Consider the following 25,155-nt stretch of genomic DNA (forward strand, 5'->3'; position numbering starts at 1 on the left):
TTGGTTCGAAATTTGAATTTTTCGGGTTGTTGTTATAGCAACGCATTTTATGTTCTATGTATTTATGAACATGTTTGCATAATAATTTGTTTTGAAATCAAAACAAAGAAAATCAGAGTTCAAAATAAATTATATTTATAATCAGACACAATTCTTATGCATAATTATAATCATGTTTCGTAAATAATACGATATTTAATTGAGAAAGTGAACAATCTATCAATATGGGCGACGTGAGTACTTTCAGATATTCTTCAATGTAATCTCATTTTCCTTCTTCCTCTAGCGTCCAGGTCCATACGTTGACTTGGCGGCAGCGTTCCCTTCAAACTGAAATATGTAATTTTGTCTAACTTTTACAAATTTGCCTTTGTGTGCACTTCTGAACCTGGGGGTTTACTCTCGATCTCCGTCCGACATCCGTCCGAAACAATTACTGTCAAATAAGTAATATTCGACAAAATTAAAAGACAAGTATCATGTATGAAGCTTGATTCGCATCACGCGTCTTTTGATTTGGTCAAGTATTGCTTATTTGGCAGTAATTGTTTCGGACTCGAGATCGAGAGTAGACCCCCTGGTTTACTTGTGTTGTTCATTATCGCCATCAGCATATCGCAGTTCACTGCTGGACATAGGCCTCTCCCAATATGCGCCATTTTGCTCGGTGCTCAGCCTTTCGCCTTTGTACATGATAAATATCAATTTGGACCCTTGCTTCTTGTAATCATGACTTCTTAATAGCAATATACTATATACTGTGGAGCCACTACAGGGTCCAATTTAGTTCTCTAAATTGAAAGTCTTTACCAAATATCCTGATGAAACATTACTGTCCATTCATCTATATTACTTTTTAATGCCATCCCATACCTCAAAATTAACATTTTTCAGAAAGATGATGTTGATGTGCGGCTAGAGTTCCTCAGTGAATACCTGCTGAGAGCTCTAAAGCAGAAGATTGACAAGTGGAACAAATTCATTACCTCAGATGACAGGGTTAGTAACTTTGAACAAAAACATATCCAATCATTGAAATGCATTTGTATATTCAGATTATAAGTATATTTTATATATCTTATACAGGGTGTAACCGAAAGGTGCAGTGGAAATTCAAGGTCGTAGAGAGTTACTACCAACTAGTTAATTGGCATTGCTTTTTCTTGAAAATTATGACTATTTATTATTTATTATTAAATTAATTTCTTTAAAAAAAAATACGTAAATTCGTCGATATCGGCATTAAAATCGTGCCCTACATCACTAACCTCACACAACGATTTACTTTGAATTTAGTTGAAAATGGCGGGAAAATTTAATGTTCAGTTTATTTTTATTTAAAAATGGTAGAGTATTTTATATACATTTTTATACAATAAGATTCAATACCTACTGTTTTGTTTTGAGAGATTTATCGATGGTAGACTAGAAGCGGAACGCTGTCAAATTCCTTCGAGAACCTGCTTCGGAATATGGTTTTGAGGCTTCAAACTATTGACGCATTCCGGGATGATAATCAATTCCGGAATGACTTCTGGCCAGAAGGTCGCCAAAATGTTCGTGATCCTGACATTGAAGAGGCGGTGCTGGATCATTTCGAAAATAATCCATGGACCAGCATTCGCCGTACAGCTGCAGCCTTGGGATTGCACACTATATGCATAGAAAACAAATAAAAAAAATATGTTAGAAGCACGTCTTTAATAAAGTAGTGTGCTTTTGTGTTTACTTTAAATTATTATTTTTTGTCGAGTTCTTAGGTTTTCGCGATTGTTACACATAGGAAATGAAACTATTTTTCCGGATTTAAATCGCGTATATTTGTTTTTTCAAACAAACCAACGTTTCGGGCGCTTTCATTTCTTATTATTTTTTTCTTTGTGAATCTTTATTTTGTTTATGAAAATGTTAACTGTTGACATACTAAAAAGGTATTTTTGTGAGAATCGATATTATAAAGGGTTATGTATACTATCGTGTGATCTGTTGGTAGTGGAAACTGATAACCTTTTGGTTGTACACTTTGATACGATATCATTTGCACTTGCCCAATCGCTGTACGATTTATCGCTACCGATCGCGCAATTCATTTCAACTGAAAAATTATTTCAAATAGTTACCCAACAGATCAGAATATTTTTGGAACGGTGTCATTTTTGTTGCTTTGACTAATTTACAAAACAAGAAGTTTTAAACAAAATTTGAGTACAAAATAACACTTGTAAATGAGGACTATGATATATTTAGTGATATGATATGTTTAGTGAAAATATAATACAAAATCCTATATTTACACATTACTGCAGTAATTTTTACAAGTTATTCACAACATGATTGACAATCGCGCTGTCACTCGAACAAACGAAGACTGTTGCGCGATTGACGCTCGCCCTACAGGTGCGGACACTTTTTAGCGCGAAACCAACGTCCATTTATTGGCAGGTCAATGGTTTGCTACATAGTTTTTAAGCATTTTTATTACACATGTATGTATGTACACTACGTATTTTTATTTAATAAACCAGATGCTATATAAATGACGCAAACAATTTTTTTCTTCATCCCTATAAAATTATCAAAATTGAGATAGTACCGGTTGCCAGTTCACAGTCGATTTGCTATTTGAAAGTAACTCTCTACGTTCTTGGATTTCCACTGCACCCTTCGCACCCTTCACTGAGTTCGCGGAGCAGCAAATTAACATACTTTCATTTTTATTAACATGGACTTGCGCGAAGTAACGCCTTAAGTTTAAATACAAACATAAAATCTTTCAACTAGTTCTATATTCTTCCTTATAAATATTAAACACTGCTTGTAAAACAAACTAACTTAATGGAATTGCAGTATTAACATTTTAATTGATAAATTTATTCATTCATAATACAGAACTTGACAAAACAGATTTCTAGAATTCTGAAAAACGGAAAATCAGATTCCAATTATGGCTGTTTTTCAGCCATTGTTGTGATGTAATAATTTTTTTAAATGAATGTTTTATTACTTCAAAATTGATAATCCTGTTATTTTTTATTACAGACGAGCACTTGTTTTTTAACCGTCTTTAAAACAGGAGAAGGTTCTCAATTCGACTGTTTTTTATGTATGTTACGCGATAGCACCGATATTTGTGAACCGATTTTCATGATTCTTTTTTGTTGGAAAGGGGGTACTTCCATAGTGGTCCCATTTCATTTTGAAGAAAATCATCCATCTCTAAGGGTGGCTGTTCACGCATGAAGATTCATTTTTATAAATAGTGCCTAAATTTTACTTAAGGAGCAATTATTTTAAAGGTTGATTTTGCTATTTCTCCAATTCAATTCGTTTTTCTCTCAATATACTTTGAGTAGTGAGAACCGATTTATATTATCTCCAGTGTCAAGTCCTGTATAGTGGCGAATTTCAAGATATTTCAATAAAACTTAGCAAATAGACGTAATTCCACGTACTTTTGAGGTCGGTTTTTTTTAGTACACTGTACTGAGATTATTATATTATCTAAACTCCATAGGTACAATCTTCAAACTTTATTAAGTCATCTATTATCAACCCATTTATACGTCCCACAGCTGGTCACGGGTCTCCTCTCAGCCGAGGGTTTAGGTCACAGTGCGCCACGCTAGCCCAATCCGAGTTGGGAGGCGTTTATCGAGGGTCGTGAACCTTTCTCGACGTACAGTATTATATCCCAATGTGTTCCTTCACCGAAAATCACATGTTTCAAATTAAGTTTTGCGCATAAATTCCGAGAAATTAGCTAGCCTAGATTTGAATCGTCGACCTCTACTTGAGAGGCAGTAGGTCAAACCATTAGCGCCCAGTTACAAAACGCAAAAGTTTTCCTCGGAATAATACAACCGCGCGGAGCAAGACTGGCTTATCATTGGTCTACGCGCCTAGACCAATGATAAACCAGTCTTGTTCGCGCGCCCGTGACGCTCATTTAAGTTGAAACGTAAAAGCTAAATAAATAGAGCGTATTTTGCCATGACAGTTATATGCACGCGGTTGCTGCGCGGCGGTCTCCGTGCAGCGACCGCACGGCAGCCGCGCGGCTTGAGCGCGATTATGTTCGTGTCGAATAAACGCGTCCTTACACTAACACGGATTCATATAACTAGTTCGCATAAAATAATGTACTTATGTTGTTACAGCACATCTTATTTAGATTTTTTGAACTGCCAAATTTGGAGCTTTTAGTGTTTCGTATGACAGCAGCTGGAACCCTGACTTGTTCCTTAAAGTTTCCTCCTATAAGCAGAGGCAAGATGTGCTACATGATTAGGAAGTCACCAGAGCGAATTGATCAGAAGAACTTCAGAAGTGTAAATATTATTTTATTGATTTACTCATATGTTTTTAAAATGCCACATAATATTACATAATGTGTTGCTATTTTCATTAGCAGTTAAGATTTGCATAAGTTACGCGAATTAGAAGGTCCAACTGCATAATGTAGTTTATTTATATGATGGTATAGAGTAAGTATTGTTCTCTTAGATTCTCATGATGGGCGAAATGTCAGGGAATGTCCTGCAAGATCTCAGTATAATGGCGGATGAAGTAATTGGACCAATGCTTTGCAATCCTGAGAACCAGAAAGGCTGGCCTAAGATTGTGAAAAAGGATATGAAGAAACATGTCAATGACTTGAGAGCTTTGATGCACCAGGTAAATTATTGTAACTAATGTCGTAATAATGTGGCGTGAGAGCGCGCCCCTCCCCTGCCCCTTTCCTCAGTCTTGCAGCGCAATGTTTGATTCGATGCAAACGCGCGTTTGTATAGCGTTTTACGCGCGTTAGAATCGATACAAACGCAACAATCTACATTTCGAACATCTTCGGCGCCGTAAATGCACATTTAAAGAGCGTTCGTAAAACGCGCGTCGTCTACGCGTGTAAAATACGCCATGTGCATAGGCCCTAAATAATGTATAATATTATTACGTTTACTTTGTATTAATAATATGTAGTCTATTAATATTCATATACAGTGTTTTTTTTATTGGGTAATTCGAAACCATAGATGTTACAAGGAAACTGTCATAGGAACCCATTGACCTTAGGAATTAACCATTAAGTCTTTTTTTTTAAGTCTTTTTCATAGTAAATTTTTAGTCAAGCGAAAGTTGGTCATAAAAATTTTTGATCACTTTTATTCATTTTTATGGATAACTCACGCTTGACCAAAAAATTTACTATGCCAATGTTTTCACAAAAAAAAAACTAATGGTTCATAAAAATGTTTCCTAGTATCTTCTATGTTTCGGATTTCCCCATACTGTCCCATTTTAAAATAAAGCGCTTTGTATATACATATATCTGCCGTCCACTAACTAAAACGCGACAAGTGATTCTAAAACTAGGTTATAGTTTTTTATGATATCCATCGATATATCAAAAAAATATTTGTCACTTAGCCGCGTTTTAGTAAGCGGATGGCAGATATATGACAACCTCGGTGGCCTAACGGTTTACATTGTGGATACTTGATGCGGAGGTCGCGGGTTCGATTTCCGATGGGACTAATTTTTGAAATGAACTTTTCTAAAACACTTCTAGTCTGGGTGTTCTGGGAAGTGCCCCAGAGTAAATTCTATTGCTCTGGTACTAATAGTACAGATAATTCTCTAGTTTGAGTCCAGGCAATTGGTGTCTGGCACATACATATACATACCTATGTAGGTATTATTAAAAAATAGAAGTCGTTTGGGGTTTCCTTATTAATGTCACTCGATGCTAATAAAGGCGGTAAATGCTGTTTTCACTCTTTTTTTATATAATAATAATAATAATAATAATGTAAGAGCACATTTCACCTCCATCTCACCTGATGAAAAGTGACGATGGGGTTGACGATGGAGCATGCACATCTAAATAATGCCTATTCACTCTCGCCTTGAAAAGGGTCAATAACGTTCAGGGAAACAAGTCGACGGCAGGGAATTCCACTCCGTAGCCGTTCGCCATATAAATGTGGAAGTTACGCTTGCAAATCTTGGGAATATCCACAAAATACGGATGGAACCCAAGCCTACGCCTAGTGCCCCGGTGACGAAAGGGGAAGGCGGAATTAATCGTGTAATTCCATCGCACATTTTCCGTAATATATCCTATCACTCGTAATTACCAACTTTAATTATCATCAGCTGAAAGGTGAAATGTCCAGTCAAGTAATGCTGCCAATGCCAGCTGGAGTTGAAAAAGTGTTCGAAGCAGAGTCAAAATTGAAAGAGAGGTATGTGTCCAAAATATTAATACATATTTGAGGGACCTACTATACGGTCGAGTCACGCGGCAACTAACTTGTATCTTTTTCTTTCATTACACACAAGTAGGTATTGTTTTTTATTTTACATTATGCGTACTTGGTTTGCCCATGTTTACTCTTCCGTTATGCTCGATAGTGTGCGCGGACCTTAAATTATGTACCAAAATTATTGTCAATTATTTGTTGGTTTTCTCCAGTGATGGTGAAGAAGTAGATCTAGAGTTAAAAACAAGTATAGAAGGCGCTGTTATCAAATGGACGCAACAAGTCCATGATTTGTTGCAAGAGGATTCTTATTTGGGTATGTAATAAAATATTGTACCGAACAGAACAAAAGTATTTATCGTATTGTATCTTATTTTACTTGACTTAATTTGTGTTTTTTATACTTACATTGTAACCTTTGAATGGTCACTATAAGGAACTCACCACATTTATTCACAAGGAATCGCCTTGTGCCGGTTAAAAAATTCTTTACGTCCTTGCAATAAGATCGAAAAATGAACTCTAAACGAACTAATGTCGCCGACGCGAAACGCACAACGTCATTTTGATTCTTATTACATTTAGATAAAGATTTTTTTGATCGATTGATGTGATTCCGTATCGATAAGTGTGGTGACTCCTTAATTTGTGGGCTCAAATCTTAACTTCTACAACATATTATGTTTTAGCTTTCAAGAGAACAAGGTTCCCTCTGCCTTTGGCAGACATAGAGTTTTATAGCCAGCGGCTTAAAAACCTCGAAGGCATTTATTCTCAGCTTCGGGACCCCCGCGTGAAACGGATGGCTCACTATCTGGAAGACACACGTAGTGTTTACTTAAACTGTTTTAAAACTATGCTGACTAATGTTGTCGGTGGTAAGTAATCTTGAATATATTCATACATATTTGTAAAGACAAAAAAACATGATTCATTTTCTAACAGTACCTGACAAGGCTAAAACAATTGGATTAAATTGCATCCCAGTTGTTATGTCGTACTTAATTGACATCATAACTAATTCGTCATTCTCCTATCTATCTCCTATCTAGGCATGCGACCTGAAATGGTGGAGCTAGTATAGATGATTGACACATTTATTGTCAGCACATAAAAACGGTCAATTAGTATTACGCTATCTAACGATCTTTTGGAACCTCGTTACATGACGGCCTGTAGTAGATTTTTATGTGACAACGAAATATTTTTATTTATTGATTAGTCTCTTTAAACATTATTTGAATTGTAATCGACTTAGATGTGTGTTAATTTCACTGTACATTTGAGAACTTACATTTCTGACCAGCTGTCGTGGAATGTCGCGACATCTACGTGTACCAGCGCCCTCTTATCGGCCATTTCGAGAACTTCGAGCAGACAGATTTCCTCGATGCCAAATATCTTATTCGACCGATGTTCCACTGCATTGGCCTTCTTTGGGGCAATTCTAGATACTACTGCAATGTTGAAAAACTGATACGTATGATTTTTTGTTTTATCTTCGTGTAGTTAGCGGTGACTATGACAAGCAAGAATACTTTGTTTGGAAATGCATTATTTTGGGAATTTTATTTTTTTATAATACCAAGTGACGGGACGATAAGTCGTACGCCTGGTAGGAAGCCACACGCCTGCCCATAACAGTTGTAGTGTTACTCAGAGCTTTAAATCATAAAGATCTGGGGGCACTGCCACTGCGCCCGTCACCCTGAGACATAAGTTGACAAGTCTCATGTGCCTGTGATTTTGTGACACAGAAATATGTTAGCAGAAGTATCATTTGTCCGAAAAACTATTAAGAGGATAATTACTATCCATACACATTTTTTTAGGCAGAAGTTTGGCTGGTTCATTTCCACATAATTTTTAGGTAAATTGTACCTCACACTAACGAACAGATCGTTATTAGGCATTTATTCTTTAACTCTTAGTTACTTAAACACGCTGCGAGCATAGTCTGCAAGCTTGTCTCCTTGCTTGCATACGTGTTTGCGTGCTGGCGTGCTTGCTTGCAACCATGCTTGCGTACTTTGCATATATGCTTGCATGCTTGGTAGCTAACGACTATGATAGCTATAAATAATATATCAAAACAATTGAGGTTTGGTGAAAAATGTGAACTGCGAGCGCTCTACCGCAGGCTGCTTGCTTGCATATACTAAGCACGCATGTCTAATAAGCATTGTTTATCTTTTATTTGGGTGAAACATACCAAATTATAGCTGAAGAAAAAATAAAACAAAAAAGGTATTATGTATATATCGTTCTTAAACAAAAACAAAATATTCAATTAATTATTTTAGTCAAACGGAATATTGGTGAAATGAGAATCGGGAAACGAATAATTTGCCATAATGATTTGGGATAGTGCAAATCCGCGTATGTAGCGCATATTGGTAAAAAGCGCGTATCTGAACCAAGCCAAATTTCACAGGAGGATGGAGGAGGAGGTATTTAACGTTATTATTTTGTTATTTCAATGGCTACGACTTTCATTTTTGCACAGTAAGCATTAATTTATGTTGTCTACGGACCGAACAATAGACTCCCGAAAATCCCACTAATTTGGTTGCCACGACATTTACGCGGGTTTGTTCTGGCGACTAAATTGCCGAAATGAAGACTCATAATCAAATGCTAGTTACGCGTAATTGCGCTATCCCCGACGTTTGTCAAAATAGTGAAACATTACACGGTGTAACAATAAAATTGTAATGTGTTTTCGGACAAATGAAACAACGTGGCAAGAAACAAAATCTGTTCAATAATAGCTTAAAGGTTCGGAGGAGTAAATTTCTATTAAATGTTATTTCTAGCTTGTGATAGGTAACCGTACTTAACATCAGAAGTCTCTGAATAATAATTTTTTTAACAAAAACCTTAACCTTAAATAAATATGCGCTTCCGTGGAATTTTCGTTGGTATTTCTTTTATTAGATTTGTTATTATTTATTATGTACAAGTTTATTATTATTAAGTATTAAAAAATGTATTATGTGTAATTTACATTTAAAAAAATTACTGTTCACCTACTTTTGATGTTGAGTAGATATTATATTTTGTACAATTTCTAGTTCGCGCTTTTTCTCGTGCTACAAAAATAGATAACTAAAATTTTAGCACTAGAAAAAGTGCTAATTTCTTAACGTATGTACATCTGAAGAACTAGTAAGAACTGAGCTAGTAAGAAGGTTCGTAAAAGACATCCCCACATGTCTTTGAGTACACGCACTCTGTGCAACAATGGACTAATAGAAACTATGTCAAAACATACATACATTTTTTGATACATTATGCTGATATAATTATAAGTCTCTCTTTGTTTGACGTTGTCGGATGAAAACGTTAAAAAAAATTGTCCATGTGTACACGAAGTTCAATAGTTGAATTTTATTAATAATTATGTAACAAATTATTAAAATGGTTCTGTATCTGTATGATAGTATTGATTTACACAATGGTATTTACCTAATCTCGCTAAACTACACATTCTTTTAGTAAATGAAACTATTTTTCCGGATTTAAATCGCGTTTATTTGTTTTTGTACCAACGTTTTGGGCCCTTTTACAGGTCCCATAGTAACGGTTAACTTCACTGACTGAACTGACAGTTGACCATGGCCCGATTTCCTATGTGTAATAATCGCGAAAACCTTAGAACTCGTTATACACATTCTTTGTCATCAATTTCAAGATTTTTGGTTGAAATATAGATATGTACTATTAATTGGTATAATGTTGCCTTTTAATCTTTAAATAAAGAAAATCTCAAAAATTTGTACGTTCCCATTAAGTTTACTTATTTTAAATTTACGTACCATTAAGGTACTTAAATTTTAACTTTTCATTGTCCAGACCATAAAAGCGAAGATTTTGTAGGGAAATAAAGCTTTTTCATGTTAGAACCAATTAGAAAATGATATGATATTGATATGATAACCCAGAAATAAAAATCGTGTAAAAAGTGGTGGTGTAACCTACGAATACGATATTGATTATTATGAATTGATTGATGTGCCGTATTATCTGGAAATTATGTACATGTTTAGTTTACTTGTTTTTTCCAGCGCTTTTAAGGGAGGTTTGCAACTTGGTGATCCAACAGTGCACGAATTCTATCGACCCTCCGTCAATATTTCAAGGGGAGGCGGATGAGCAGTTAATAAAACTAAGAAAGGGTATGGAAAACCTAAAACTGTTTGTGTAAGTTATTCTTTATTTTGTATTATTGATGATTTGTTTCTACACGAGTACGTAGCTTAGTAGTATAGTTATGTGTGGAAGTAATTTTGATATTGTTTATGTGTGGGTGTTGGTGGTGATGTGTTTCACATGAAAAGTATCACCCGAATCTTATATTGTATTAAGCGAGTAACGGAAAAATCAAGGGTAGTAGCTATGCCTCTTGTGCAAGAGTAACAAAAAGACTATATAAACAAGAATATAGGTACTACATCGTCTCGCCTGGTATGTACTTTACCTCGTCGTTCTCTGAGTTAAGCCTTTAGATCTTTGAGTGAAGTAATTACTTCTTTAAGAGGTCCACTGCGATTGTCCGCCCACTTGCGTGGCGCTTAAGGCAACTCTTTCCATTTTGAGTCTACGGCTTGAAAATAATGTTCAGAATTTTGGCCGGTCTATTCGATTGCTATTTTTCTAATAAGCCAAAGATTACAATGGTAATTGTAAAATCAATGTCTGAGTTGTCTTACTTATTTACTTCTTCTCTAGTGAGTGCAGGCCATCCTTTTCGATCTTTAGTTATATTACAGCACCCATCTATATTAGATGATGATGATGTATTTTGATCTTACAGTGAAACATATGAGATGAATCGAGACAAAGTGCACACATTCTTTCCACCGGGGGTGATCCCTGTGCGATGGGCGTTTGATTTTGACCGCGTGTTTATGCGATTCAACATATACATGAAGAGGCTAAAAATGATCGAGGATATGGTAGAGGCGACCACAGAGATACTTAAGCTAGAGAAGGTTGAATTCTGTGGATTGAGGGGCAAAATACTAAGTACTGAGTGTATGAAGGTATGGCACTGTGATTTAAGTAACACACATATGTAGATATGAGCGTCGATAATAGACCAATAGGCGGCGACTCGCCGACGAAAAAGTGTCGGCGGCGGGAACCAACCACAAAACAAATACTTTTTGAAAGGAAAAAATAAAATAACGTATTTTCTAAAGTACCTAATCAAATTTTTATCAGTTCGATTAGGCGTTCCGATCGTAAGCACGCGCACACTTCCGTATTGTGTATGCGTATTGAAAATGGCGACGTCAGATATTGAGAAATTAATGTTTTAAACAAAACATTTTCGAATATGAGGTCATGGGAGTAAACAAATAATGTAAGTTCTGCTGTGTGTACCGCTCGCACAGTGGAAGACGACCAAGCTGTTCCGATATCTGAGTGAGATGTCTGATGAGGCTCAACACAGGTACCCAGCGGCGCTACTAATCATTTTTGGGGACTTCAGTGCAGACCACTAATAATAGTTGTTCCCGTACCAGATAACTGATCATGCTGGGAGAGAGACGCGTAAACTTGCGTTAACGCTAAGTCTTTCCCAGCTTGTCAGTGGCGCCACGAGAATCTCAGATATTGTGTATCATACGGCTAATTGCTTGGACCTACTGCTAATAACTGGTCCAGACCGATATTTTGTGGTTGTGGATGTACCATTGGGTATTTCTGACCACTGTCTAGTGAAAGCTGTACATACTCCCCACCCATTCTGGGCCCTAGTGGTACGACTGGTACGAGACGGGTGTGGCGATACAGGTTAGCAGATTGGGACGGAATGCGCCATTTTTTTTTCATCCATGCTCGTCCATGGTGTAGCGCTGACTGTAGCCGTGCTGAAGCAAAAACAGTCGGCGTACGAAGCTTGGGCAGATGCTCGATTACACAAAGCTCGCGAGTACTCGGAATCTGAAGAAAGCTTTTAATAAGGTTGCCAAGAAGTGAAAAGAGTGTTACGCAGGGCAAAGTTCGACCATGTGCGTCGCATAAGGCCAAACTTGCCTCTTTTCCAGGAGGCAGCTCTTTTACAAGTCTTTTTGGTCCTGTGCCAAAATGGTCGAAACAAACTTTAGCTGCCCTTCTTTATCACCTCTGCTGAGGCCGGGAGGCTCGCTGGCTCATACTGCGGAAGAGAAGGCGAATCTTTTTGCCTCACTCTTTACAGAAAATTCGCGTCTGGATGTCGCCGGGAACCTACCACCATCTTTATCTCACACTGGCTGTAGTATGGCGCCAGTTCGCATACGTCAAAAACAGGTACTCGGAACTCTGCGAAGTTTAGATGTGAATAAAGCTAGCGGGCCAGATGGGATTCCAGCAATAGTCCTGCGTAACTGTGCGCTTGAGTTGTCTCCTGTTCTCACACGTTTGTATCCCCTCTCACTTGAGACTGGTGTGGTTCCCAGGTCGTGGAAGCTTGCAAACGTGCACCTTGTGCTCAAAAAAAGAAGTAGAGCTGTCCCTGTCAACTACAGACTTATCTCAGTCACTTCCATATTCCGCAAGACTATGGAACGTGGACTAAAAACCGTCTCCTGTCATACCTTGAAGACAACGATCTCCTCAATAATCGCCACTACGGATTCCGACGAGGGCGATCTACTGGGGATCTTATGTACGGGATCTTCTTCTGTACACCTCTCATCTATGACGAAGCCCTTGCAGTGTCTTTAGACATTTCTAAGACCTTTGACAGAGTCTGGCACGTAAGCCTTTTAAGCAAGCTTTCCTCTTATGGGCTTCTCACTGACCTCTACAATTGGATTTCGGATTTCTTGAGTGAACGTTCAATTCGAGTGGTCTTAGACTACTCTTCGGAACATTTGGAGATATTCCTCAGGGTTCCGTACTGTCCGCAACTCTCTTTCTGCTGCATATCAATGGTATGTTAATTCCAGGTGCCTTTGGGTATGCTGATGACAGCACAGTTGTGGACAAGTATTTGACCAATGCAATGGTCAGTAGAGAAGAAATCCAGTCTTGTCGAGAGTCCATGGTTAGTCATTTGAATTTGACATTTAGGTAAGGCAGTCTCCGACTAGAGCGATGTCAATCTTGTCAAGTTTAATGCTACCAAATCGCAGGCGTGTCTATTCTTCACAAAAAGGAGTCCCTTTCACCTGCCTCCGATTTTTCGTGATATATCCATACCGATAGCCAACCGTCTCCAGCTACTTGGAATGGACCTGTCCTATCGTCCAATCTAAACTTCGGCAGATACATTGAATCCATGGCCAAAAATGCAGCCAGGAAGCTAGGCATCGTTTCCAAGGTGAGGCGTTACTTCACACCGGGACAGATACTTCAGCTGTACTAAGCACAAGTCCGGTCGTGTACTGGACGTGCTAAATACCAACTGTCCACCATGGCTTCAATCGACAAGCGTGCGAAAAGACTTATAGGTAACTCGGAATTGTAGAGGCGAAGATGCAGAGTTTTGTACAACGCCGTTCAGTTGCCTGCTTATCGGTATTCTACAGGATATATCACGGAGAGTGTGCGATTGCATAATTTGATTCCGCCTTCCGGTTTCCATCAACGGGGGACTAGACGTGGGCTGGAATTACACCCCTATGTTGTATATATTCCCAAGATTCGCACGAAGGGTTTCGATTCCACATTTATATGGTGAGCGGCTAGAGAGTGGAATTCCCTGCCTGCGGACTTATTCCTCGAACGCTTTAACTTGGAACTTTTCAAGGCGAGGGTGAATATGTATTATTTAGGTGCGCATGCTACATCGTCGACCCCATCGCGCCGAAGCGCCTGATCGTAGTGTTGAGTTACTCATACACGAGGCAACTCGTTTGTACCACTGGCTTAGTTAGTTTGTCACAACGCCTCATGTCATAAAAATGTCCCACCTCACACCTCACCTCATATCATAGCTTCATGTCACAGTCTCACTCATATCACTCTGTTTCGAATTCAACAAATGCAACAATGATTGTTCCTGCACTGTCCGCTTTTTAGCTGATTTTACATCATAATAATACGTAGTAAATAAAATTAGCATTTATTTATACTATATCATAACACTTAAGTTATCTAATTGACTGATACCATCAAGTTATGAAAATGTGCTTAATATTCCCTGTCTGTTGAATCATTATCGTAGGTGCAAACATTTTTACCACTACGTCACCTCATTTGAAGTAGGACATTGAACCGCCTCATTTTTTCAAATGAGGTACACCTTCAAGCTCATTTTAATTTCAAGTCCTACCTAACACTACCTGATCGAACTGAACTGAACAGCGCGCCGATTGCATTTGTCAGCGGTGCGGTGGTGGCGGCGCGGAGAGAAACGCGGCGACTGACGGCGGCGCTCCGGCGCGGCGCTCATATCTAGTGTTACATTCGCCTTTGTTCCCATCAGGACAGGAATCAGCTACAGTTAAAAGCAAATGAATTGCTAAACTAGTTTATTGGAAATCTTGGAAGTTTCTACTCGATATGACAAAAAATAATTCATAATTATTAATTATTTAGATTGTGTAATAGGAAATTAAACTATTTATCCGGATTTAAATCGCGAGGTATATTTGTTTTTTCAAACAAACCGACGTTTCGAGCCCTTCATAGGTCCCATGGTCACGGTTGACTGAGGTGGTACAGTCTTCAACCAGTTATGTCTAATATTAATGCAAACCACCATATTTATTTTTTCACTATAGTTACAATAGTTATTAATTAAATAGGTACCTTATTTATAATTTTACAAAGAAAACATTCCAATTTACGGTACATTAAATTTTAATTTATTCTAATTTCTATCATTTATTAATAATAAATTGAACTTAATAAAAATTCATTCAATAAAATAATTTGTAAAACTTAATGTAGCGTAAATTGGAATGTTTGCTTTGTAAAATTAAAAATAAGGTATTTAATTAATAACTATTGTAACTATAGTGAAAAAATAGGGTGGTTTGCTTTAATATTAGACAGAACTGGTTGAAGACTGTACCACCTCAGTCAACCGTGACCATGAAACCTGTAAAGGGCCCGAAACGTCGGTTTGATTGAAAAAAACAAATATACGCGATTTAAATCCGGAAAAATAGTTTCATTTCCTATGTGTAACAATCGCGAAAACCAAAGAACTCGATAGATTATATAATTTTTTGATTAAATGATTTTAGGTATTGGAAGAATATCAAATAAAATATCAAGAACTAGGTTATATAACGTACGATCCAGCCGATCCCGAAGATCAGAGCTTTTTACCAGATTATGCTAAATATATGGATATTATTGGGGACGTTGATAGGCGACTCGCTTCGCTGTTCTCTCAGGGACTGGACGAATGCCACAATCTGACACACTTCTTTAAGGTATGATCGTGGTATGATATAATAAATATGCCGAGTTGCAAACGTTGAACTTATGGGCACAGCTTGGTGAAATATTTTAAATCGTGTTCTATTCGCGTTATCTGAAAGCATTATTCCTACCCTCGTGTAGGTTCGGGATAAAAGTAAAGTACGCAACTGCATTACACGCAAGTATTTTGTTAGTGACGACAAGGCAGAATGCGTAAATTGTATTTTTTTTCTTTTGACTGTAAATTTTAATTTAAACGAAGTTCGTAAACAACTTTTAAATTATTTGTTCCTATTTGCTTAGTAATTTATTTTGCTATTGGAATTTTTTAAATAAAATTTACTTGGATTGTATTTTTTCAAACAGCCGTGACCTGCAAAGAACCCGAAATGTTGGTTTGTTTGAGAAAACTAATGTACGCCATTTTTGGAAAAAATTGTTTCATTTCCAATGATCGCAAAAACCTAAACTCGTTTACTGGTCTTAAGCATAACGTATACATATGTATATGTAATCTAAATCAATGTTCATTTCTATAACTTAACCTAACCTATTATTTGTATATTAACTCCAACGGCTCATGATTTGAAAATAACAAATGTTGCCGACAATGATTTTGTGACACGTTTTTCTGAAGATCTTTTGATTGGATCAGATAACTTGAAAATGATTAACCAACTGTATTATTTCAGTTCTTCCAAATAATCGGAGATTTGTTCCATCGGAAAATAATCAAGGCCGAATTGAAACCTAAACTTCCCCGGCTTCTTGAATATATGCACTCTAACTTAGACGCTGTTAAGGAAATATTTGATGAAGAGATGGCTGTGAGTCTTCACTTTTAACTGACCTGGAAAAATCGACTACATATATTATTTCAATTCTGCGCCTGATGAAACCAACTACTATGTATACTAAGTTGCCCCTTAAGATTAAATCTATTCAGATTTGTTAAACCACGATTCGACGACCTCGTTGGCTCAACGGTCTTCACCGTGAGCGCTGAATAAGGATTAGTTGAGGAACGTCGATTCCCGGAATTAAATTGGTCCATTTAGGAAATGAACTTTTGAAAATTGAGTTTCGTCTGGGTGTTCGGGATAGTGCGCCGGAGTGAATACTATTATTCTGATCTTCATAGTACAGGAAATTCCCTAATTTGAGATTAGATAATCGGTATAGTTATTTGTACCTTATTATTTTTTATGTATACTTTTACTGTTGGCAGAAATTAACGAAGGGACCTGAAAGGCCGATGGTTGATCCGTATCTGCCTCCAGTTGCTGGTATGATTTGGTGGGTTCATAAGCTAAGGAGGCGTATACTGGATCCTATGGAAGACTTCATCTTATTTGAAGATCCGTAAGAGGATTATTTTCTGTGTTACTACTTTGTTAATTTTCAATTTCGTATCATTTTCTTTTTAAGTACTGATGATTAAGACGCTCATATATTTACCTTTTATCAGCGAAGCTTTACTTTAGGCTTTTTTTAGGAAGACTGTCCGGAGAAAAAGGTTTGTCCAGACGCAACGAAACATCTATTTTATATCGCCGTCTTAGAGTAAATACCTCGTATGTGATTTCTATGTAATATTTCAGGGCGAAGATAAAAATGTGGTATAAAATGTAGTAAACGCAATAGTGCAATAGTTAACATAAGTAGTGAAATTATACCTCTTTCAGATACTGTATAGGGTGTAAAAAGACGCTTAAAGAAAGTATGAGCCACGTATTCTTCCCATCTTTACTAGTATTTTTTTTATATGGGGCCATGTCTGGAAACTTGATAATTTAAGAAGTTATTGAGAGTCAAAGTGAACATTTTTCTTTTCACGTTTTTTACACAATCTATTTTAGCTTTCTTACAAACAAACATTATAATTATAATTATTAATACAACTATTGTATTAATAATGCAATATTTTTTTCTTTAATTTAGAAGTAAACGAGACGTTTGAAACTAAAAACCCGCAATGAATATCGTTCGATTTGCGACCGCCGCCATGCAGCAATGAAGTATACATACACACAAACGCGTAATTCAGCTGGTGCCATAAGGACGGATCGACGTACTTCGGCGAGAACGATGATTTGTGGCATCCAGCACAGCCTAAATTAACTAAAAACTAAATAAACTTAAGTACTGAGTGTTATATTTTGTCTTCAATACAATTTTTTTATTTTTAATACAGAAAATTAAACTAAAACGAATTTAGTGGGTGCGCCAATACGATCCACGATGTTTTCGAAAAGAGTGAGGCGAGTGAGGCGGGTGTGGGGGGATCGGGAGATTCAAGCCTCGCTTGGCAATTTGTTTCAGTGCGTGTGCGGATCGTTAAGTCCTGTATTATACTTGAGAGTCGTTACGTAATGCGTTGTGTTGTTGATATCAAGAAACCAGTATTTCGCGTTGAGCGGTGTTTTTGTGTTTTTCATGCTTACTAACTAACTAGTGCTTGAGACAGTGTTAACATGATTTTGTATTATGGCATGGCTCTTGGAACACTTCGACTTTACGGGATTGAAGTTCAGATAATCTATTCTCAACATGGTGTGAGAAAACACACGTTTGGAATTGCGAACGGCAGCCAAAGTTCTACGGAGGCTAAACGCGCTCGGTTCATTGCAGTCTACGTTCAGACTGAACGCGTACCGAAGACACGCGCACACTTGAGCATTTTGTTGCACACGTTACATTGCGCGTCCGAAATAACAACTGTTTTTTAATACCTAAAAATAAAAGTTGTTTCCCGATAATATTATGTCTTAGTTTCATGTACACTATGCATATATTTCGACTTCGTTAAGGGTCGTTTTACACCCTGTATTACTTTCATAATATATTTGATCAAGAAGTTTTTCCTCAACAAAAATAAATAAAAACGAACTATGTGAAAACGCGTACGCGAGGTTTTCACTCTGAGGCAACGATCTAGTATTAATGATTTCGTACCTGGAAGAGATGAACATTAACCACTCGTCACTTTGCAATGTAGGGTACTAATTTAGGTTAGCTAAGCGGCTAAGCTCCAAACAGATTATAAGGAACGATCTATCGAAAAATTAATTAATATTCCAATCCCAATAAAAACTGAAACAATGAGAATAAATTAAAACAATTTTTATTTCAAACACTACTGTGTTGGTAAAAAGGAAATACAATCTAACATTTTAGGATTTAAAAGTGACTTAATAAGTTTGTGATTATTACAGCATCATTGAAACAGAAAATGCACAATATATGAAGCAGAAACACAATGAAATGCTAACATATTTGAACCAAGTGGAGGACAAACAGTTTAAGGCGTGGTGTACGACTGTACCTGGAATATGCAAGCAACACCTGGCTAAGAACCTCATTTACCGCGAGCCGCCTTTCGTCAGGAATAACTTCAGTCCAGAGGTAAATTAATCCTAATGCTGGTATGAGCAAAAGAAAACGCAAACAGTTCAACCTGTTAAGGTAGACGTACCTATACATACATGGTGAATCTCCACTTGTAAAATGTAGTGTAAAATGAAAGAATTTTTGAAATAACGACAAACATTCAGCAACTGACACATTTCTTTACTCCATTTAATTTCGAACGTGGAGTTTTTATCTTTTTCCAGCTCGTAATGTTGCTACGTGAAATACGCTACATGAAGTACTTAAACAAACAAGGGATTCCTCCAGATGGTTTGGAGTTGTACGATCGAAATGAAAAGTTACAGGTAATTTTTTATTACTCAGGTAAGATACTAATGTCGCAGAATACCAAATGAATTATACTACTTCCAAATGCATGAAAACTACTTACACAAATATAATAACAAAAAATTGTTTATTTGTAACATTGGTAAGTATCTAAATATTATTGGCTTGTTATAACCGATGATTTCAACCTGTGTGTTCATAAACATACTGAAATTATTTAAAATAAAAAAGGTAATAATTGAAAACGAAGATATGTGGCATTTGGTTGACAGTATGATATGAATCGTCTTAACCGCGCCATCGCATGGTACAACGCCATTCGCGAAGGCAGCCATGAAACGGAAGTGGCACTGATCGAGAAGGAAATCTCGGCCATCGACAATTTGCTTGGCCGCGGCGTCGAGGAGTTTACCTGGAACGATGACTGTGAGTGTATACTGACAGCTTATTATGAACCCTAGTTGATTAACGACTGTCCGCTAACACTGATATGAAAACCAACAGCCTTGAATTTTTGTTATTGTTATTTTTGTTAAATTAATATATGTTATTATATCGCGTGTTGAACCTTGCCAGGACCCCAAGTCTGCTAATTTTCTTGAAACCGCTGGTCAGTATAATTCCATTGAGACTACACTGAGATTGTTGCAATTATGATATTTGTTATGCTGCTATACAAGCGTACGTAGTCGTTTACCACCAGGCATACGACTGTTCGTCATGTAACTTGATATCTAGTCGCGGATTTGCAGTCTTGGCTGTCCTAGGCCCCAGGCCATGTAGTCAGTACCAGCCGCCCCTTTCTCAGCACTCATCATATGTCCATATACTGGTAGACTGCATAATGAATTTACTTTATTGCCAACTTTTATCGAAATCGATTCACAATTTACTATTTAATATTTTTAATAATTTTAATATTTTTTTAGAACTTTATTTGATATATCTCTGTTAGTTTACGGGGCGCACACCCACACACGGACATCTTTAACATTTATCATCATATTTCAGCCAACTTACACAAAACCTAAATAAATTATACACTTAAACCTTTCTCATGAATCACTATTGGTGGGAACCGCATGAAAATCCGTTCAGTAGTTGTTAGAGTTTATCGCGATCAGACAGACAAACGCGGTAGTGATAATATGTAGTGATGTAGTGATTATACATTACATTATAGATATGTAACATATCTATATTTTACAATATTCATATTTAGGAAGATTATTGTTATACGACGCGGTGCAGTGCGGCCCGCCATAATGTGCGTGAATTTTTTAGAATATTTAGGTTTTTTTTTTTTTTTTAATTTATTCAATTTCAAAAACATTAACTATTTTATTACATTAACGCTAGGTAAAAACTTAATGGTTTAACCACCTAGCGATGAGCCAACAAGCTCGGTACTTAAATTAGCTTACTACTTACTAAAATACAGATAATATATTACAATTAAGAGAGCTAAATACAAATGAAATGAAAAATTACATTACGACCCAAGATAGTACTTCTTTAAAATAGCTTTGCATTTCCTGACATCACCCTCGATTGCATCTAGTACTGTGCCTGGAAGATCGTTTAAAGTTTTTGGCAGCATGTAGTCCGACCTGCGCATTCCATAAACGTTATTGTAACCCGGCAACGAAAATGTCGGCATATATGAAAGCGAGCGCAACTGTTCAGCGCGCATTCGCTTTCGCAGATTGTGCTTGCAATTATCGTAATCTTGGCATACGCATAGCATTTTTGCTTTGTCAAATACATTTATAACCTTACAATAACCAAATAATTTTTCATAGTTATCCTTAAATTTTAATTTTACGTTGAAAGGAACAATTAATTTTAACAAGGATAACTGCAGTTTATAGATATTATCCAAGAAGGTAGGATAAGTGCGCCCGTAGCTACATAAGCCATAGTTTATTATGGAGTCGGCAAGAGACATATAAATCATTCTCAGTGACTTATACGGGAGCTTGCATTTTAAAATATATAGTTTAGTCGCAATAGCTCTTAATTTGTTACAAACGTGATCTATGTGAGGTCTCCAGCTAAATTGTTTATCTATAATAAGTCCTAGATAAGTATGTCGATCGACCAACTGCAAGGTGCGACAAGAGCACACGTTGCTTGTTAAGTTATGTAAACATTGGTGACTGTGTGACACGATGGTAGGCGTTGATGATGATTTTATGTACGGAGAATGTACATGCAAAACTTTAGTTTTGTCTGAATTAATAACGAGCCCTACGTCATGAGCCCACTTGCAAATTTGATCATAGTTGTATTGGAGTATTTTTTGAGCCTCGTTAATCTCTTTGTGTGAGGAAATTATGCAAGTATCGTCCGCAAATTGATATACTGACCCGCCTGTAAAAATGTTACACATATCATTCACATAAATCAAATACTCAATTGGTCCTAAAATTGAACCTTGCGCTGTGCCCTCCTCAGTTACAGTTCTCTCGCTTACCGCTCCTGCTATGCTTACGCAAGTATGTCTGTTACTATGATAGTTCTGAAACCATTTAAGTAATGGACCCTGTATTCCATTTTGTTCTAGTTTAGAATATAGTATATTGTAATTTAAAGTGTCAAATGCCTTGCTAAAATCAATAAAAACAATAAGCACATGCTGCCGGTCATTTAAGTATTCGTTGACCTCATTAGTAAATCGAGATAATAGCTGCGATGTACTTCGGTGTCTTTGGAAACCATATTGTTTGTTGTTAATTATGTTGTGAGTACTCAAGTAGTTAGTTATTTCGTTTCCAATGTACCTCTCAATTATCTTATCAATGGAAGGTAGTATCGTGATAGGCCTGTAATTATTTAAATCCTTATGGGAACCTTTTTTGTATATGGGCCTTATCATGCCGATCTTTAAATCGTCGGGACACAATGACGTAGTAAAACAACTGTTAATTAAGTGTGTAATCAAAGGGGTAATGTCAGAAATTACATGTTTTAAGTGTGCTATTTGTATATTGTCAAATCCTCGACTTTTATTTACATTTAAGTGTTTAATGATGGAGAAGACGGTATCACAGCTCGCTTTTCTAATTCGCATTGTTAAATCAGAATTTCTAACATAACATTGTTCGTGAAGTAAAGGTACTTATTTTTTGTTATCATCAGTGAATTTTTTGTCACGATTGGCCGCCCCTAAAATCTAGCCACCCTAGGCCCGGGCTTACTGGGCCTTAGGGCAAATCTGCCACTGTTGATATCATAAAAAAAACATAAATTACGTTTTCTTTAATGTACTGTGACGCTTGTCTAAGACCACAGATAATATAATATTATACTAGTATAGATAGATACCCAATCTCATACAAAGAAATTTCGCACTCGTAACTCCGCCTATTCGGACGCTTATTTTGTATTCTTAACCACGATCAATAATAATAATAATAATAATAATAGCCTTGAATTTTTGCTAATATAATATAATTAATGGGATGTGGCCTCCACTGAAATAATCCCAATTGTTTTGTCCGCAAATGGGTTAATTCCAGTCAGCCTTTCTAACAGCTTGAGGCGGTTGGATTTCTGTGGCGTGTCGCTTCCAGCACAAGTGCAGAAGGCGGTCCTGCTCGATACGGCACGTATTGTTCGCCGATTCTTGGACCTGAGTCCCTGACCCCGGCCGACTGTGCCATAGCCGGGAAATACCGCCTCTCCCATTTAAAAATTCAAAATTAGTCTTTTAGGCCTTAGAAGAGGCGAGAGTTTAAAATAAACATAATAATAATAATAATAAAATTCAAAATTAGTCTTTTAGGCCTTGGGAGAGGCGAGAGTTTAAAATAAACACAATAATAATAATAATAATAACGCACACACTCATCATAGCCCCGCACTAGGGAAACCCTGTGTCGCGGGTGCCATGGACACATACATAGACACAAACACAAATTACACCCAAACTCACGAGAGAAATAAATGTAGGCCATACAAATATTTCTCCCGGCCCGGGAATCGAACCTAGGACCTCTGCGTGGCAGTCCGGCATGGTAACCGTTCGGCCACGGAAGCAGTTATGGATATGTTATCAATAGATGTTACCAAGTAAACCCGCGATTTAACAACAGATGGCAGGCAGCTATTTTTTCAGCAGCATTTTTGTGAAGTTTTGCTCTTGTTCGGGCGTTGATTATTATAAACAATATTAAAATAGCTAAGAAGCTAAGTCTGTATTTTTAATATTTTAAAGGAAAAGTCAGTGCTGAAACGATTCTCAGTTCTGTGAATAAATTCATAGAAATGCTATTTATTGCAAACTAACCAATTGGAAAGTTCACGTGAAAAGGTATAAGGTTTCCAAATAACCTTATATCTTTTCAACGACATTGTATCTACTGTTTTTACCAATTTTTATAATTTGAAATGAATTTTAATTGAACATTAATTGAGCATTTTAATTGTTAAAATCTGTTGCAATGACAATTGAGTCACAATAGTGTGCATCGTTGTCTATAGAGTGTAAATTTTTTTTAACCGACTTTAAGAAAGGTTTTCAATTTGACTGCATTTTTTGTGTGTATGTTACGCGATTACGCTGACATTTGTGAACTGATTTCGATGATTCTTTTGTTGTTAGAATGGGGGTACCTCAATAGTGATCCCATTCAAATTTGAGGAAAATATTTCACCTCTGTTTCACTTCCACTAATTTTTGAAACCGTTTTTTTTATAAAAGAATTGTAATTATTATGATCCGTAAGTTTTCGACAGACTGTACTTAACTAATCTATGCTGGCCTTTAGTTGCGAACTGGCTGGACGAAGTATATGCAGCGATTAACACGCTACAAGAGCGGGTACTTCAAGCCCAGAATAATGTAAAACGAGGCTTAGCTCACATTGACGCATGGGGAAACATTCCACTCCATAATCGCAGAACAAATCCGGACAAACTCGAATTGCTGGACATTAATGGACGTATGTCGCGCTTCGTCACCAGGTCTGGTATAGCTTTCACGGTACGATAGCTCTTTTGTAATTTGAGTGTATGTATAAGGGCGCTCCCTCAAAATAAAATAAACTGCTTAAATATTTGTGTATGTGTTCTTCGTACGTTCTGTTGCTGTTGTGTGTATATTATAGATCGTAAAAGTACCTACTTAAATATAGCAAAAAAAAAATTAATATACCTACTGTGTGCGTTTATAATGTGGTGACGTAATTACGTAACAAATAAAATAATATACAACAATAAAATAAATTATACAACATATTTTTTTTTATATAATGCTCTCTCTATATATATCTCTATCTCATTCCATATACTGAAGACCTACTTCGGTATATGGAATGAGACGTGTTACAGCTATACTATTTCATAATCTTATTTCAGGCGTGACAAGATACTTGACAGCCAAGAAGAATTTGTGAATATTTTGCGAGACAACTATAAACTCTTCTTCAACATAATAGACGAAGACGAGGTACTAATTTATATATGACATGTGCTACAAGTGTTACTGAGTGGGGCACATTGCTCGCAGACGATAGTCGATGGGGGCTATGAGATCTCGAGTGGCGACCGCGTATTGAAAGACGCAGCGTGGGCAGACCACCCACAAGGTTGTCCAATGTCCTGGCGAAGGTTGCAGGAATCCGCTGGATGCAAGCAGCACAAGACCGGTCGTTGTGGCGTCCTTTGGGAGGCCTATGTTCAGCAGTGGGGTGTTTCGGCTGTAATGAATATCTACGACGTGTTAACATTTGATGTTGTAATTGTATTTTGTACTTCATATTACGGGGTAAAAGTTTTTCGCCTTGAATATCATAATAAAAATATCTTACCCAAGTCGGTACCC

At 36.9% G+C, this 25,155-nt stretch overlaps 1 protein-coding gene across 1 annotated transcript in view; it reads left to right on the forward strand.

Moving 5' to 3' along the window:
* The first annotated feature begins 224 nt into the window (after positions 1-224).
* Positions 225-25,155, forward strand: part of LOC113226661 (dynein beta chain, ciliary-like) — an 88,794-nt gene continuing 63,863 nt past the window's right edge. The window contains exons 1-18 of the mRNA XM_026459382.1: positions 225-233; positions 895-999; positions 4,158-4,328; positions 4,504-4,674; positions 6,154-6,242; positions 6,473-6,576; positions 6,950-7,138; positions 7,567-7,740; positions 10,328-10,463; positions 11,077-11,305; positions 15,449-15,640; positions 16,322-16,456; positions 16,858-16,991; positions 18,845-19,034; positions 19,244-19,345; positions 19,601-19,754; positions 24,101-24,296; positions 24,690-24,780. Coding sequence (XP_026315167.1) covers positions 225-233; positions 895-999; positions 4,158-4,328; positions 4,504-4,674; positions 6,154-6,242; positions 6,473-6,576; positions 6,950-7,138; positions 7,567-7,740; positions 10,328-10,463; positions 11,077-11,305; positions 15,449-15,640; positions 16,322-16,456; positions 16,858-16,991; positions 18,845-19,034; positions 19,244-19,345; positions 19,601-19,754; positions 24,101-24,296; positions 24,690-24,780 — 2,571 coding nt within the window. The remainder of the gene's footprint in view (positions 234-894; positions 1,000-4,157; positions 4,329-4,503; positions 4,675-6,153; positions 6,243-6,472; positions 6,577-6,949; positions 7,139-7,566; positions 7,741-10,327; positions 10,464-11,076; positions 11,306-15,448; positions 15,641-16,321; positions 16,457-16,857; positions 16,992-18,844; positions 19,035-19,243; positions 19,346-19,600; positions 19,755-24,100; positions 24,297-24,689; positions 24,781-25,155) is intronic.

The sequence above is a fragment of the Hyposmocoma kahamanoa genome, unplaced genomic scaffold, assembly GCF_003589595.1.
Source record: "Hyposmocoma kahamanoa isolate Upper Pololo Valley unplaced genomic scaffold, ASM358959v1 192, whole genome shotgun sequence".
Taxonomy (NCBI): Eukaryota; Metazoa; Arthropoda; class Insecta; order Lepidoptera; family Cosmopterigidae; genus Hyposmocoma; species Hyposmocoma kahamanoa.